This window comes from Echeneis naucrates, chromosome 6, assembly GCF_900963305.1.
Source record: "Echeneis naucrates chromosome 6, fEcheNa1.1, whole genome shotgun sequence".
Classification (NCBI taxonomy): Eukaryota; Metazoa; Chordata; class Actinopteri; order Carangiformes; family Echeneidae; genus Echeneis; species Echeneis naucrates.
This window is the reverse complement of record NC_042516.1, coordinates 18,951,335-18,969,246: the sequence shown is the minus strand read 5'-3', so window position 1 is coordinate 18,969,246 and position 17,912 is coordinate 18,951,335. Positions and strand designations below refer to the sequence as shown.

The window sequence follows — 17,912 nt, the reverse complement described above, 5'->3', positions numbered from 1 at the left end:
AGAAGCGCAAGGAAGTAACCACACACATACAGTTTTTGTTAGTAATCACTTCATGTACATAAATAGTTGAAAGAGACACAAGACGACAAAATAAGAAAGTAGAAAAGGCCCCATGTTCTAAAAGAATCTTCTGTAGCTGATAGAGAGAAACCAAAGGGTCTTTTTACATTTGGGCATCAGAGCTAATCCTAGAGATGTCAGGAAACATTTTTATGGACAGTTTCATCCACCACAGAAGGAGCAGGTGTAAATAATAAACTGTATGATGGCTGTAGCTGCTCAGTTTCAGGGTTCTGGTGTTGTATCTGTTGGCTCACTGTCACATCTTACTGGGACTCCAGAGGAGAACAGCCATTGTTGATGTCATCAATCTAATCTTACTTTTTATAAATTATACTGTGGAAAGGTCCTATAAATATATGCTGTATGGTTATGTACAAAGACCTAGCATCACACCACCCCCCCCTTCTCCACCAAAATGAGAGTGGGAAAAAAAAGTGAACAATAGTTACCTGTATCCCTCAAGGGAGCTTTTTTAGCAGACATCATTGTGTAAGCGCAGCTGCAGCTAATAACATTAATAATCTCATTTTGATTGATCAAAGCGAGTTAATGAGCTAACATCAGTGATGGTCTTATCAGTGTTTACTAACCGACACCTAAATCAGGTTTAATTTTATTAGCTGCAGCTGTGAAGGATCTGCTGTGATGCCTTTGCAGCTACAAAGGTGTGTCCTTCAGAGGCCCAACGTTTGAGCCACAGCTTTGTGTTTGCAGTGTTGAGTCAAAAAAATATATACATATTTTTTATGTTAGAAAACAAATGTCAACACAGTTACTTACCAGAAGCATGCAAGTCTGGCTCAGCTGCTTTTGTTGCCTTTGCTGGTCCTCGTCAGGTGCCCAGTAATAATTATACATGAGTGTGGGGATGTAATGCGAGGTTTTGCTTTTGTTTGTTTTTTTTTTTCACCTGACTTTATGAGGAGATCTTGAATGTAACATTCTTCAACTAACTCACATGCAGTTGATTGTAGAATTGTGTTTTGTTTTGTTTTTTTTAAGTAGATTTGAAATCTCTTTCCATTATGACAAGTTTGAAATGGGGATGAAAGGTCAAACTTAAAATGTTTACACACCTTACATCACCACGTATTTGTTATAGGGACTGAAAACATCAGTGAGCAGCACACACAAAATTTAACACAAGTCCATTGGGAGGTCTTGGCAGTTGCTTTTGGAAGCCAGTACGGTCTGTGTACTGCAGGATATAATGTCTCGAACCACCAGCTGGTGCCATGAAGTACATTAATGCCACCTACTGGTTCAAGATTAAAATACAACAACTCAGCCAGCTGTAGCATGAACCACGCACAAGTTCAAATTCACGCTGTAGGCTCCCGGACAAGTTATTCTCTTTGTGCTTCAGAATTTTGAATTTCAAAAAACATGAAATATAAAGTTCACAATCACATTTTTCGTAAACCAAGACATTACATCAAGTTGCATGTTCTTCTGACCTTTATTTGAAAGAAACTAAAATTATTTGATAAATATGTACAAAATTGTACTGCTGCAGCAACAGTTGAGAAATAGAAAAATATTCCACAATTTGTGTTATGGTTTGGGAATCCACCATGTTCACCCACACCTCCTTCAGCGTTTCCTTTTGCTCTCAAACTTGTAAATAGCTGCAGAGGTGGCTGTCTCCTTCTTCACCTTCACTTTCTTAGCCTTATCCTGGGGCACAGAGGGAAGAAAAAATGTAGCACTTAAATGACAATAAACAGCAACAAAAAAGAAGACCAGAAACCAAAAGGACAGCCTCTTCCTCCTCACCTGTAGATCCTTGCGTGTCTGGATCTTTTGGCTGATGACAAACATTTTCTTTTCTCTGTCAATCCTCTGTGAAAGGATCCTGTACTGGTGGTCCCTCTGCCTGGCCAGCTTCTGCTCAGACAATGCGGGGAAAGACAAAATATAAATTGAACTGTAGCTTATAAAACAAACAACAAAAAACAAAACAAATTCATCACAATACACAAATTTATATTCAGTTTGTCAATACAGAGATATGCTGATATTGACAGTTATTCAGATTAGAGACAGTGTGCTGTATCTGAACATGTGCGGTGTAATCTGAGTTCATCACAAGCACAGACCTTCACACTGCAAGGATCTGCTGCTCCCTGGATAGTCTTGGTCTCCAGTGTTTTCAGCGTTGGTCTGTTGTATACTCTGTCCACCAGCTGAGGAGCTGTGTTGAGCTGCTTTGCCAGGTCAAATGACTTCACTGATGAGACCCCCCCCCACAGAAAAGCAATATCATTTGAAAAACATGAGGCTATTTTGTGTTCTCATTAATGAACATTTATGTTACAAGCAATAGGTTATTTTCATCATGGGCTAAACATTTATATTTACCTTCCTTCTTGGTATCCACAAAAAAAGTGTGCTTGTTTTTTTGTTTTCTGTCTGCATCCAGAAGGTGGAGCTCTCCTTTCATCCTCTCAATTTTCTGAAAGCAAAAATAAACAGAGATGACAGAAAGAAATGACAGCATGGATTTTACAGCGAGTAGGAAAACATCTGTAATTTATTCATTCTCACTTGCATTTCCTGTGAAAAGTAAACAATAACCTCAATAAAACTCATACGGTCAACAGAAATACAACAATGAAGTCTTGATATGGAAACTGGCACTAAAATACTCAGGGATTTCTTCGGATTATTTTTTTCTTTTTAATAATTACCAAGTTACATTTTTAACAGTTCATTTTACAGCTGAGAAATTAACCTACATCTGCCCTGTGTTGGACAGACTAACTAATGGAGGCTACATTTCCTTTCTGTCCCGCAATTTACTAATAACTCTTTGACAGAAAGTGACAGCGTAAAATTTGTCTCAGGAGTAAATCATCTGTCACACTTTGCTCCACTCTCCGATTCAGTAATATCTTGAACTGAGATATTCATGCACTGGAGATTTTTTGACGGTTGATGTTTTACAGATATATTAAATTTACCTTGGCCTCCGCGACTCTTTTCATCTCCACATACTTGATATCCTGAGTCTTCATAATTCTTTTCTGCTCCTCTGTCACCTCTGCCTCCTCCTTGGGTCTTTTGGCTGTGTGAACTCCATCCTGCCGTAAAACAACACATACATATGAAATCCAAAGACCATCCACTACAGATTTCGCAGAAAGACAGAAATATACTTATTGTTTCTATGTATCTATGCATGAATACATCTTGTGGCTCTGATGGTAATGCACAGCGTACCTGCAGCTGAGAGTTGATCATGTTGAAGTAAAACTCATCCGGGTTCTTCTCCAGGGCTTTCTTTCGCAGAGCAGCCAGAGTGTTTTGTTTCTTGTGGTAGTCACTATATTAACACAAAAAAATTGCACAGATCGGTAAACACAACGAACACAAAGAGTTGCATGAGTTTATATCTACAGCCTGGACACATTGAAGTTTGCTGGAAAACTTAACGTTGAATGAACTCACTCTGCGCGGAGCTTGTAGTCTTTCTTCTTCTCCAACAATCCCAAATGTTTCCTGGAAGCAGGCTGATCAAACAATACGAAGACAGGCGTTAAACATATTATTACATTTTCAGGAATAAGGTATTTGTTGTTGTGTGTGTGTGTGTGTGTGTGTGTGTGTGTGTGTGTGTGTGTGTGTGTGTGTGTGTGTGTGTCACAGGGACACACAACGTCACGTGTGTTCATTTGGTTACCATCTGTTGTCTTCTTTAAAAACAGCAGCTGGCTAACATCACATCGAAACACACTCACCTGAGATCTTTCATGGTGGTTTCTCTGACGGGATTTCAGCGCTTTCCTGAATGAAGACATGTCTGAAAGAAGAGTCTGAGCTCTCTCTCACACACACAGACTTTGGTCAAACGTGAGACCTCCTGTGCTGCTTCTGGTCCGCCACTTCCGCTATCGGCGGAGCCACGTGGTTTCCTGTCTGCCTCAGTCCGCGACGAGTTTGACTTCCCGTCCGCAGATTCGCCACAAAAACACGCACCGACGTGAGCCTGGATTTTTTTTTAATGTTCACTTCAAATAAATGTTGTGTCATTTTCTATTTGAAGTGGAAATGAAGAAATAAGAGTCAGGTTTTCCATCAAATAAGAAGCTGTCGATTGTTTGTAAGCGCGCCTCGAAAACACAAGAGGGCGCAGTTGTGTGTGTGTGTGTGTGGGTGTGTGTGTGTGTCTTGTGTTGGGACTCATAACAGCCTGTTGCTCTGTCACCATACTAATAGTATAAAAACAGTCCGTGGAATCAGATCGGGGGTTCTCGAGTACCTTACTTTGGGATATCTACATTTTCTGTCATTTTATATTCTCATCCTCGCGTTTGAGAGGGAAAATACCCTTTTGACTCATCGAGATTCATGAAACAACTATTTTCCCCAGATTTTCGTGCAAATTCATTCATTCATTCAGTCATCTTCTACCGCTTCTCTGTTTCTGGGTGGTGGGGCATTCTGGAGCCAATCCCAGCTCACTCTGGTTGATGGTGGGTTCACCCTGGACAGGCCACCAGTCCATCACAGGGCCAACACACAGAGACACACAGAGACACACAGAGACCAACAACCACTCACACTCAGACCTACGGACAACCTAAGAGTCACCATTTAACCTAAACATGTCGTCTTTGGACGGTGGGAGGAAACCAGAGTACTCAGAGGAAACTCACACAAGCACAGGGAGAACATGTAAAGTAAAAGACCCCTAGCCCGGGAACCCAACCCACAACCTACTTGCTGTGAGGCAGCAGCCCTAATCACTATGCAGTCATGCTGCCACTGTGCAAATTACGATTTTAAAAAATGTGGCACATTGTTATCCATTAAACGTATAAATGCGACATGCAAAATAGGTAAACTAATCAGGCCTCAACTAGTTACATGATTGAAATGCCAAATAGCACGATTATGCGTGACTGATATTAATCTGCTCCGCCCATAGAGGCTGTTATAGCATAACACTTTCATCTTACATCCAGTTGAATAAAAGAGATAAGAAATACAATCATAAATCTTAGAAATTGTTGGAGACATAACAAAACAGAAAGCCTTTGAACAACTTAATTGCCTCGTTCTAATAGCACCTGTTAATTTGAAATCTTGAAGCCTAATGCCATTTGAGTTCAAAGCCCGTTGCTTGTTAGTTTAACATTAAACATTTAAGACCACAATAACTGCATGACAGGACTTCCTGGGGAAGTGAGATGCGATTACTCACACTGAACCTGTTGTCAAAATTCAACTACAATACCAGTGGATTTGTTTTCAATCTGCATTCAAGCCAGAATGTACCGGAAACGTTCACAATTTGGCTGCAAAGTTCATACACTTACTTTGGTCATTATGATGAGGGCATTGCATTTTCCAGACTGCAGTGTTAACACGAATTGGTAACAAGTTTATGTTTTTCAAACATTTGGTTCCAGATCCCTGCTTTGATTTATGTCCAGACCAATAGACCTAAAAGAGATTACACGGAAACTCTGTCATATTTCTATCCCTCACATTTTGTTGTTTGTATAAATACATATTAAGCATTTCTTTGTGGTTTTTGAGAGAACAAAAGTTCTGCAGGGGGATCACCGCTCTGCTCTGGGCTAAAAGGCCATTTGCTTCCTGGCATGATATAGTGTGAGGAGAAGAGACAAAGGCAAAGCTGCAAAGGCACCAGTTCGCTAATCTCACCACGATTCCCAACTCTTTGTGGATGTGAGAAGAAGCCAGCAGGACAGCGAGTTATATTCCACTAAAAACCCATTTTTCCCCGTGGCAGCTCGGTATCCCTGCTCCAACCACAAGGAATTTGTTTTATATGTGTGAGATTTGCCTGGCACGCACAATGTGTTGCGGGTGATGAGACCCATGAATGGGATCAGTGTTTCCACATTATGTCCCAGGCTTGTTTATCAGTGTGATGGCTAATGACCTCGATTCCTGTGAAGGTTTCAGCCCAAGGCCCGGCTGGTCCACCCACCTGACACACTAACTTGTGTTTAACTAGGCAAACACAGACGGCAGCTCGAGCCAAAATTTATGGGTAAAATGTCTGCATTCTGACTTATTGGGCTCCATGCTGTTTAATTCTTATAAGTATTTATCATTACAAGTGAAATGCCTGGTGAGCCACGGCAGGGGTAAATACTACTTTAGAAATCGGGGGCTTGTAACAAGCTGATGCAAGAGAAGAGGGACAAGAGGTTGTGGGTTTGTTCAGGGTCAGCAGTGGAGGAATGCCCTTGTGGGACAGATGCAGAGCCGTTTGGTTTTCTAATATGACCCTGTAAAAATAACACTGCTGACATATTGTAAGACTGCTGCACTTGGGCTGAGCTCAGGGCTTTGGTATGTCTCCCCTGACCATGGTTGGTCCTCATCTGCAGCGAGCCGCCGGGCCAGCCCAGTTGAAAAATGCATGAGCCAGTAGTTCCTCCAGTGTGATTATTTGGTTGTATCTGCTAAACTTTAAAAGCAACATCAAATAGGTTTGGGAGTCCTTCTTGGCGGCGGCGGAACGTTTTGTATTTCAGTACAAGTTTGAGGTACTCTTCGTGTGATTTATCCTTGCGTCTCACTTTTTCTGTTTACTTCTAAAACTTTCTTTGTACTTTTACTGAGATGGAGGCTTAATACAGATCTCTTAGTTCCATTCATCCATTGTCCGTATCACTTATCTGTACAGGCATGAGGGGGGGGAGGGGGGGGCTGGAGTCAATCCCAGCTGACATTAGCAAGTTCAACCAAGGTCAATGAGTTGTTCAAAGGTTTTTTGTTTTGCCATGTCTCTAAAAATGTTCTAGACAGGTTGCCAGTCACTTGCAGTGCTGTCATACAGAGACAACCAACTGTTCACACTCAGACAAACAGGTAATTTAGATCCACCATTTAACTTAATTCTTCACGACTTTGGACTGCTTAGTTGGAATAAAGTGTTCTTAAATTGTGGTATTCCCACTTTAATTGACGCAAATTACCTGAATACCTTTTTCACTTTTGTTATTGAATGTCTACAACCTCACCTTCAAATGTCCCACTGTTTTTCTTGACAGCCAGTTCCCAGCTTTTACAATGGGTGCACTACTAAGTGCCTTAAATAGAAACTCGTAAAATAAAAAATGTCTGCAGTTCAAGTTAGCAGCATTATGTCGCCTTTTTTTTTAACCTGCTTGAGGTTTGAGTTTGCATATTGCAGTATCACCTATTTAATACTCCAGAGTCCAGACAATCATAGCAGTGCAGTGGAGATAAGTGGAAGGGCTTTAGATGAGGTACGGTATACTGAAACTGCTCTGTAAAAAACCTGTTTTGAGCTTATCTTTGAAAGCCAGCACATGATTCCACATGCCCCTACTGAAATCAAAGGCTGTAATACATTTTCCATACGGAGATTCTTTTTACGTTGCACTACTTAAACATAAAATAAATAATAGTGTGACATGCTACAATTTCCACATACCATCACATGCATGGCTGAAATACGAAATGATGGTCAGTGGAGTGAATTTCACTCAGCTGTTCAGAGAGCAAATATCCAGGAGAGGAACTGAGATTTACAGCGTAGAACTAAATTAAATCTTCTTTAGCACAGCATGACAGTCATTTGAGGCGGCACCACCACCGTTCACATGGTGTATCAAAATGTAGAGTGTGTATTGTTTTGTTCACATATTGTTGATGATACCTAAAATAAAATCACGTTTATCACTTTTTCCATACTGACATTACAGAATTTAAATTCTGACAGTAATGCTCTTAATTTAACCAAATTTTTTGTCCAGTTTTAGAAGAGCTCACACCATAATCTCTTATCAGTTAACTCCTTTTACCCTGTAACTACTTTTTCAAAAGCAAAACAAAGAGACACTTCATGTAAAAGGTAAGAGGAGCAACCATTAATCTTTTCATCAAAGAGAGAAACCGTGAGGGAGCCATCGGGCCATTCCTCAATGATGAACTGACAGGCATCTATCCTCTAATTTGCTGTCTGATGGGGCCACGCCTCTGAGTGTAAAATTAGAGTTTATAATTACTATGTTTGGAGGTATAGAGAGGTCAAACCAGTACAAATCACACTTGTTCAGTTGTTACAGGACCGTAAAAGCCAAGTGTCAGTGTTTGTTTAGTAATGTCAAAAAGTGTATTTTAAACGGGACATCTTGTGCAGCATTTCACAACTGCCTTTTTGGAAAACCAAATGAAAAAAAAAAAAAAAGGCTTCATGCCACATCTATCAAAAATGGAGACATTTGCAAGCACATACAAGACAGTTGTTTTTATGAATCTTCTTATCTAGCTTGAACTTAAATGAAATAAGTGTGCACCTCAAGGGTTGAGCTATCGTGTTGAGAAGCCCATTTGATAGCATTGTCCCCATTATAAATGTGTAAATAGGTAATAATGTTTTTAATCTGAAGAAAGCAGGTAGAGATTGAATATGTGTAGAGCAGAGTGCACTAAAAAATCCATCCCAGAGAGATTGCAGTGTGTGTTATCATACCCATCAATGTTGACTGTAATTTGTCCTACTGTATGGCATCTGGTTTGTTTTTTTTTTTAAGCTTGCAATCAGGATTGCCTGTTTGAAACAGATGTAAACACTTTTGTTTTCTGACATAATTGGACAACAAACTGTGTACAAATCAGTTTGTTTTGGCACAGCCCGACTTTAAAGCCTGAAAGGAATACTCTGACATTTTGATAAATGTACCCGAGCGCTAAGAGGACAAGACTGATGCAAATCTCATATCTGCCTGTTAAACGTGAACCCACAGCCGCATCTGGTCAGTCGACCTCAGCACAAAAAGGTCTCGCATCTTGGTCTTGGCAGCCAGCCGGTATTTTGAAGCCTCCTGACTGTAAGTTTGGACATTATGGGGAATAGATCTGACCTCCTCTGTACTCAAATAAGGGAGATATAAAGCATTCATTATTGAGCTTTTGAAGGAATTTCTAATTATTTAACAATGCAATGCTCGCTGTTTCTCCCTTTTTCCAGTCTTTGCACTCGTCTTAGCTAACTAGCCATTTGCTGTAAATTTGCATTGAGCACACAGGCTTTCTAGTCCTCGGCCAAAATTGGATACTGTAGTTCAAAATATGTCAAAATATTTAAAATGTTGCATTGTTGATTAGGTCTCCTAGATGTTTTTATTCCTCCAGGAGCAATTATTTTTCAGGAAGCATCATTTGGATGACTACTAAGCTTGGTATCAGCTTTCAAAGCGTCATCCAAGTCAAACTCCGGAGCATTTTGTTTGAGATACAGCAGATAAGGCCGGAAACCCAAACCACAGAAAGCGCATGGTGGCTGGATCCTGGCAACCACCATCGGTCCTCTATTTCACGAGAAGCAGGACAATGCCATCTATCACATGGGGTGGTACTTCTGTCAACAATACTGTTTTAAGTGCTGTGAGCACATGCTGATAACAGCACTGACTCCAACGATCAGATGTAAGGGTCCTTCCATGTCTGACTTAACAGCTGCCAGCTGCATCCAGATAAACGTCACTCCCACTTGAGTCACGACAAAAATAAGACATCAGAACTGGAGAAAGGAGCCAGACTGTAAAATAGGGAAGTGAAATTTAACCACTGGGTTGGTCCTTGTTTGGTAATGCTGTGGTCTAAGAAAGAGAGTCAGCAAAGGTCACAAGATATGAGTGATGTAGGTGTTTCAGAAAATGTAATATCAAAAAATTAGACCATAGAGTAATTTAAATGGTTTAAAAATTACAAAACAGGAATTGTACTCTCTGTAAAATGACTCTGACCTTAAATTGGTCCTTATTGTAGAATTTTTACCAAACCGTGTACGAGTCCACCCAACTTATTTGTAATTCCAAACCAAACCTTGGCAGATACTGACATTCACAGGCTGTACATGCAAGTAATTCAAACTAAATCTTTTCAAAACTTTTGCACTTACTTTCTTGGTTGTGAGCAGCTCTGGAACCACCATTACTGATTCAAAGGTGAGCGCCAGGCTTGAAAAAGTGAAATATCTCCCCCCAGCTTCACAGCTGTAATATAGCTGTAAGTTAGGAATGAAAAATTAAATGAAAAGGACAGCTTTTCACATCACGTCTTTAAAAATGACAAAGCTATTCGTTTTTCATTGTATATTGGTTTTATTCAGATGGCAGATTTGACAGTTAATTAGATTTTTTCTTTACGCAGAAATGTAAGCAAACCAGAAAAAACTAAAGAAAAACAGGCTCCACTAATGTTCACCTATAAAACATAATTCTTTGAAAATACCTTGGACATTAAAGGCACCTCAGCACTGACGGGGCCCGGGGCCCGGTCCTCCGAGGACCGAACCGGACTCCTCTGGTCCCGTTTGAAGTCACTGGAGGGAGGGAGGGAGGAATGTGTGTGTGTGTGTGTGTGTTTGGTGAAGGGGGGGCGGGATCTTGTGACTCACCAGTAACTTCCTCAGTAGTAGGACAAAAGTAGCCGGCAAGCTGCATCACTGTTCGCCGTGGAGGTTTGACTGCAGTCAGAAGAATCTGAAAACGCTTTCCGGCTGGAGAAAGACGCTCCGGAGCAGAAACCTGCAGGCTGATCCCGGTCCTGGTCTGATCTGAGACAGAGGGAAGGAAAGAGGAGGGCAACTTCTGACAAGTTGCAAAAAAAGGTGTCTCCAGACATTTCTCTTGGTAAGAGTTTTTTTTTTTTTTTTTTTGGTGGGGCTCTCGAAAACAATTAACTCTTTTGACGCCAAATGACTTAAATTGAATTTGGAAGAGTAAAGTGCTCATAATCCAAACCCCATTTTAACCACTGAAGATTGTGAAAGAGGTTTCCAAATGAACATAGATGTCATAAGGACATCTGCTAACTACTGTTGTCTATGAATCTATGACTTATGGAAGTGACAGACTTCAGTGGAAAAGGTGTTTCCTCAGACCAGCTTTTGCCAAAGTCAACAGTTTAAAAGCAATCAAAACATATTGTGGCTTTATTATTATCTGTAAAGTTATTATAGATATGATTGTTGTTTTGAGTGTAATTTATAGTGTTATTATACACTTATTTCACTGATTGTTATGACCTATTGTGAGATCATATTACTGTCTCAGGAAAATGAAGGCAGGCGTGTGCTTGACAGTGTGACGAGCCCTAATACCTCACACCTTAGTCAAACAGACTGCCGGGGAGAAGCCTGCAGAGTAAAGCCCCGACAAAAGAGGAACCACTTCCTGTGACAAGAGAGGGGGTCTGCACTTTTTTGTCAGCCTGTGTGTTTCTCTGCCTTGTTTTTTTTTTTTTTTTGCTGTTGCTTTTTCTCACACCTGTACACCTGTTAGTGCAACATACACGCACTGTAAGGAAGTACCAAACAAACACCATCCCTTCAGCAGGCCAGACCCTGCTGGATTGTGCGACCTGCTGAACTGTGCGGAGGGAGGATTAAGGAGCAACAGTTGTGTCACAGAAGCTCCCTCCTGAGCCGTGAGTGAAGGCCTCAGAGAGCAAAATCCTTCAGGCTAAACTTATCTTTTCTCTGGCAGCAGGAAGTGGGATATGGCAGTGTGCATCTGGGAAGGGTGTGTCTCTTCTGGGCTCGTGTTGGGCGTTTATCGTCCACATCATAGCACGTAGTAGTAATGCCATCCTCATGACAGTTGTTTTGGTGTTTCACCTGTTGTGTCATCTGGGAACAGTGGGAGCGGTGTGAAACTAAAATGTTGGATGTTGCCAAAGAAGAGAATTTGCTCAAGCTCATACATGTTTCCTAGTGAATGTATCACCTGTTGGTTTCAAAGGTATTGGGAAGCTGCTCTTCAGCTGAGCGTACCGATGGCTGCCATGTTTCGACTCGGTCTGGTTTGGAAATCAGACGTACAAATAGCAAATTTTACTGTAAACACTGTAAACGCATTGACATTTTACCACCATGTGGCATATTTGTTGCAACACATCCAGTAAAAATTGAGCAACTCTGTTATCCATGGAGTCATGTTTCTGGCAACCCACAAAATTCAGTCTGATGTTCAGTCGCCTTGTCAGTTTTTTTCAATTTCCATGAACTCCTGTGGGAAAAAAATCTGGCTCTCAAGCTGCTAAATTCTTCACTGTGTTCACCACCTAGCTGCTAACTTTTTTCGGTCCACTGTTCTGATGCTGGGCAGTTTGTGTACAGTGGCCTAATCTGAGCTCCTTTTCACTGCCGCCTGTTGCTGCCGGAATGATGAATGTGCTCGCTGAATGTAGGAAAAAAAAAATGAAAGCGAAGATGTGGCTGGCAACTGAAAGATGCTAAAACGCCATGTAGAAACAAGAGAAGCTTTAACTGCAAATATCTGTGAAAATTTGATTTAGAATTGACATTTTCAATATATAGCTGCCTGGTTAAATTATGTAGATCTGATGCTGGCCTAGTATCTCTCTCTTCTTTCTGTTGCTGCAGAAATTACACCTTGGAGGAATTTGGTGTCTGAGACGTCCTGCTGTGCTTTCACCACTGACAGGTTATTTTTTTACTCACACTGTTTGTTACAGCACAAGAAATAATCCCCTAGCAAACAAAAGCCAGTCATTTTGCTCCATTTAGCATCTGGGAAGTTTGCCTTGACAGAGACCACGGGCTGTATAATGTATTTGTTTGCTTTCTTCCTCTTCCTGTTTCTCAGTTTCATTGACCATGGTCACATTCTTAAGAGGTCTCAGAGTTTTCCAAAGGTTAGCCCCGCGTGGTGGTTGGACCCCGGCCAGCTCTAAACTACAGTGGGGCTGCAACTAAATGCCTTGGACTGGTTGAGGCTGGTTTTATGGGTAGGCATTGTTTGAAACCAGGCCAACGATAATGATGGAGAATCGGCGGTCAAGTGGTTGCAGGTGGTTAGTGAGCAAAATTTAGATTTATGTTACGTCGTGACTTATTTTTCATGAGACAATAAGCAGCCGTCTGTCGCTCTGCGGTGTTTCAGATGAGTCTGGAGACAATTTGTAAAATACTGGTCGTCATTTAAGCAACAGGTTTTGATGCGTTTACTTTCTAACTGGTGCTCACACCTGGCGAGATTTGAAGTCCCTGTTGTCAAATTTAGAGATATAGGCTGTCTGCCTAATCATGAAGTGCTTGTTCACTTCTTTTTTTTTTTTTTCGCATTTTGGGGACCAGATTACTGTGAAAGGTTTTCACTGTCTGAACATTCCTGCACCGCTATTAGGGTGCATACTTTGTTTTCTTATTCCAAGCAGGATAAAAAAAATGCAACTCAATCCAGCTTTTAGCTGTTGAGACTGATTAAAATAACATCACATCTGTGTTACATGTGAGACCAAAAAAGGGAAATTGGAGCCCTCTCGGCTTTGTAGCTAACAAAACTTATCTGGCACATAATTCTCGTCAAAGCTCTTTGAACTAAGAACCCAGCAAGTCATACTGTTTCGGTTCTGTAGTTTCTTCATATTTCAGACGTTGCTTTTAGTTTGCTGTGCATCTCGTCTCTAGCTTCCTCCTCCTTGGTAGTCATCCCCCTCTTCGACAGGCTGTGGGGGCGCGTGGCTGGCAGCAGGAGTGCGGCTGCATTCCCTGAGAGGGGGGAAGTGACCTCAGGTTTCCTGCATGGGGATGGCCAGGTGCTGCGGTGTTATTGTGAGGGGTGCAAGACTTCCTCCACGGTTGCTTTGTTGGTAAACGTCTGAAATCAGATCCTCTGAGCCAGGGCCCCTGGAGGAGGTAATATGCACCCCCCCACCACTGTCCAATCACCCTGCTTTGCACTCTCTCCCTCTCCTCGCTCTTTCTTTACCTTCGCTGCCACAGTTTTCACTCCATGTGAGATTTTATGTAAAGAGAACACAAGCATTATATAGGCAGCCGAGGAGTGTAAAAGGTAACTGACTCTGTGCTAATGGGGTAATTACATTCCTTTAGGGATACAATTACAGGTCTATACCTGGTACTTACCTGCTACTTGCAGAGGCCGTTTTCAAAGGAAATACCAAATTGTTAGCACAGAACAGATTCCCCACAACGACACAGTTAGTGGTTTAATACAAACTAATTATAGATTCTGAAAGAAGAGGGCTTTACCTATCTTTATCTTTTATCGGGGCTTCACTTTTTTGTCTTGCTGAAGCAGTGATGCGCCTTTTTCCTTATCAGGATTTCCTTTGCACTTACCTGTGCGAACCAGATGTTGTTTGGGTGCAAGAATCCAGACAATTCACTGCTACATCATCGCAGTCTGTAATGTTATGAACCTGCGCTGAGTCACACCATGACTGTTTCCCCGTGTCCTTGCCTGAAGGAAGGAGGGAAACATCATGTACTCTTCAGGGCTTGATGAAAGAATTGCTATGATAAAAAACACGCAGCGGTTACCAACTCCTTCATCATGTGGCAAACTTGCGTCGGTTATTCTCAGGCAATCGGATCCCAGACAAACCTGTCTGTGCTTCCTTGTAAGTCGCCTCTGTATTTTGTTACCACTTCGCCAAAGTGCGTGTAAAGCTCCCCAGATTTGCTTAACATTGCTCAATATGGTGGCACCCATAAAAGATAATATCATGGGAAAACAGTAAAGTTGCAAAAGTCCACAAATAAGCATGACAGCTGTGTATATTTTGTCAGCAAACGGCTTCAGAAACTAACCAAGCAAGTCGCAGTCAGGAAGGAGGGAGGACTGAGAAGGAAGAACAAATTCAACGGTTATGGACAAATTGCAGTGGTTTTTATACAACTGGTAATGTAATGTGTATTGTGAATTCATATGACTAATGGTTATGTTGGGCTGTGGCTAATAACTAAATCATAGGATAACCAATGTTTAACGGAGCAACTTGAGGAGAAGAATGTTGGGTGAGGAGAATTTCTTCAGTGCATGAGGTAATCAGAGGTTATTTCACTGTGACAGAGCTCAGCTAAGAGAAGAAAGAGCCAAATTTTCCACTCCACACTGTCACATCACATCTTTATATCTGGGGTAAGAAAGCTGTCTCCCTAATAATGCTGTTATTGAAGGAATCACTGTGCCACTGGCCTGCAATGATGAAGGCTCCTGTCAGATGTAGATCATTGTAGAATTCCTGCAAGCTCCACTTATTATAGAGGTTAAGATTGTTTTTTGTAAAAATTCAATTCTTACTTACCATGAAAATGAGCCACCATCTGCCTACATGGATCTGACACAGCAGCTTTACCTTTGTGAAAGTAGAAATGTCGTCACCCTTCCCATTGGATGTTCTTGCACGCTAGCTTAATTGGGCAATAATTTGAGACCATGTGGCACGCAGTCCTTAACCACACAGTGATACACAGCGGGCCTCAAACAAGGCAACAATGCATGTGGCCCAAAATGTCACCTTTCAAAACAGCGTAGACCCTGAAGTGAGTCGGTCGTTAACTATTTCCCCACAACAACATGCAAGCAGCACTCTGTTCCCATAACAGATGTCTTGAAGAATTAATGAATCTCTTGGCTCTGTGTATGTGCGTTGTTTGTTCCAGCCTGCCACTACTGTATCCCAACCTTCACCCCCTGCTGCCGTGGTGGTTGTGTCTTTATATGGCCGGTAACTTCAGTTTGCCACATTGCCAGCTGCATTAGTGTTGATTGCTTCCCAAACACTTAATGGGGCTGGCTCCCACATCTGCAAAGAATGAATCCAGACTGTGACATCATAGCAGAGGAAGTGCAGTCATGAGAGCGTGGGCGTATGACAAGGTGTTGGTGTTTAGTATGCTCACATTTCTATTCAAATGCAGTCAAATGTTCCCCGGGTTGCACAACCGTCTTCCAGGCTGAACTAGAAGGACCTAACATGTTGGACAGCAGGAAAAGCTGTTACTTGTTCTGATTAGATGTGTATTATCTTGTCTCTGACAAATACAAGAGTGTTTATTTAGAGTGCAGCTGTGAGTGAGAGCGTTACCCTTGCTGAAAGTAAACACTGTTAAGTTGCCTGCTCTGCATGATGAAACTAGAAGGCGATCAAGAATGCGACTCCTTACCCAGTCTCATACACCATCCCTCACTCATCCTTTTTTTCTTTTTTGCCCACTCATATGTACAGGCATACACCTACACACTTTGTCTCACCCCTCTCAATTTTGTGTCTATGGGTGTTGGAAACAATAGACTCCACAGAGGAGGCAGGCTGAGACAAGCCAGACTTGCCACATACACTGAGATGTGGGTCTGTGTCAGTCAGATTTGTAAATTGAACCGTGTGTACAACAGTTGTGCCCTTTTCAAAAAGCACGGTAGTGTGCACTTGGCATTGCCCAGACACACATTGGCACTGATTTGTAAAGCTGTCAAATGTACAACGAATGGGAGAGAGGGCCAGGCAGGATGTTTCTTCACCTCCTCTGCTTCCCTGTCTTGTGTCTCACCTTCATGGGCTACTCACTGGTGGTCGTACAGTGCCTTGGAGGAGCCATAAATGGCAGAAACTGTCCTTGGTGTGGCTATAAAAGGACCCCTACTCCTCGATGAGAAGATGACAGTAATTTACGACATGGACAAGTAGCAGAAAGCCCAGGCTGGATTTCTTGGCTCATAGAGTTTGGGGAGCGAGAGGAGTGGTCTAAGTGCAACATAACTGCCGGTGGGTGCATCTGTCAACGGGCCGTCACAGAAAGGCGTAATCGAAGATAAATGCAAGTCCTTACTGTGTTTAGGTCTTTGAGTGCGCACCACCTTTCCATCTCTGCAGAGTTTCTGTAAGTGTGCAGAAATTCCAGCAACTATTTACCCTTATCGCAACAACTGCATACAAGAGAAAGTACATGTTGTGACTCCCCGAGGCATCTGGCGTCAGCTCTCATTCACCTTGTGTAGTTAAAGTTCTAGCAATTGGTGCAGAGAGAGCGAAACACTGCTTTGTTTGACAGCATTTTCACAACCCACAGATCGCATTGAGCTCAGGATGTTTGTAATCGGACCTAACTCAATCCAGAGCATTTATATTCAACTAAATTGTCAAATGGTTCACAAAGCAGTACTCGAGAATACCAGTGTTATTTTCGTTTGACTGATAGTCAGCATGGCCATCAGGTATACAACCAACATGGCTGTAGCTAAAAGAATTTTCACTTATTGATTTATTTCTTTTATGGCATTCACCATTCTTATCTTCCTGTCTTTCTCCCAAAGCTGCACATGGAAAGCTCCACTAAATGGAACTAAGATTGTATGATGAGCACAAATCCAGTTAGCAATAAAGATTTTTAATATTTTTATTGAGTTATTGCTATCAGTCATGCAATGCAGCCATTGCCTGGGGTCTACTGTCACCACAGTTCACATAAATGACAAAAACACATGCATAATTGAAGATATATTTAATACTAATGAAAAAAACCCTCCTGTCTCTCTTCCCACAACTGAAAAAGAAAAGATGGGCACACAGCAGAGTGCTTCGTGCAGTGCACATGGTACAGCAATAGCCTGCATGTACAAACGGTACAGTCAAGTAGAAGAACAGTGTCTTGGTATGCGTTCGTAATAATTTAATTTCATTTGATGGGGAAGAAATTGAAGATGTCTGGACCTCACAGTCGTCAATAGTAGCTCTTTTTAGCCTTAAAAGAAATCGTATTTTTGTGTCTGTGGAAAGTCTTTCATTTTGCCATTCAAGGCCTTTTTTCTTTTTTCTTTTTTTCTTTTGTTGGAGACACTAAAGAAGTAACAACATTTTGCACTCGTAAATTTTCAGTTGTGCAGATTTCACTTCTTGCATGAAACCGTAATGATCATGTGCTCTGCCTTATCTGAGCAGGTACAGTGCCGTTCTCTGGAAGATGAAGCCACTTCTGTGATGATGTGACACATACAGACCTCCCATTACAGGTGGCAGCTTGATGTAGAGTATATGTCTTGGGCATTCAGCCAAGCCACCTACAG

General features: G+C 41.7%; 2 protein-coding genes across 9 annotated transcripts in view; one reads left to right on the top strand and one right to left on the bottom strand.

Moving 5' to 3' along the window:
- Positions 1-1,509: 1,509 nt before the first annotated feature.
- On the bottom strand, positions 1,510-10,742 carry utp11 (UTP11 small subunit processome component). Of its 6 annotated transcripts, XM_029503449.1 has the most exons (10): positions 10,475-10,742; positions 10,309-10,399; positions 9,977-10,081; positions 3,514-3,575; positions 3,286-3,388; positions 3,027-3,146; positions 2,425-2,518; positions 2,163-2,293; positions 1,840-1,950; positions 1,510-1,740 (listed from the first exon to the last, which is right to left on the bottom strand). In XM_029503449.1, exons 2-10 carry the CDS (start codon positions 10,315-10,317, stop codon positions 1,657-1,659), a joined length of 819 nt encoding a protein of 272 aa, XP_029359309.1. In that variant the 5' UTR covers positions 10,318-10,399; positions 10,475-10,742; the 3' UTR covers positions 1,510-1,656. The 6 variants fall into 6 exon arrangements, with proteins under 6 accessions (XP_029359309.1, XP_029359308.1, XP_029359312.1 ...); XM_029503448.1 differs by having other exon boundaries at positions 10,309-10,742; XM_029503452.1 differs by lacking the exon at positions 10,309-10,399 and having other exon boundaries at positions 10,475-10,728.
- fhl3a (four and a half LIM domains 3a) overlaps positions 10,485-17,912 on the top strand; it is a 26,272-nt gene continuing 18,844 nt past the window's right edge. Inside the window, exon 1 of one of the 3 annotated variants that reach the window (XM_029503454.1) lies at positions 10,485-10,709. The gene's annotated coding sequence lies outside the window, so the exon portion shown is untranslated. Of the gene's footprint in view, positions 10,710-12,507; positions 12,525-17,912 lie in introns of those variants that run through there. The other 2 variants (XM_029503453.1, XM_029503455.1) reach the window with 2 other exon arrangements.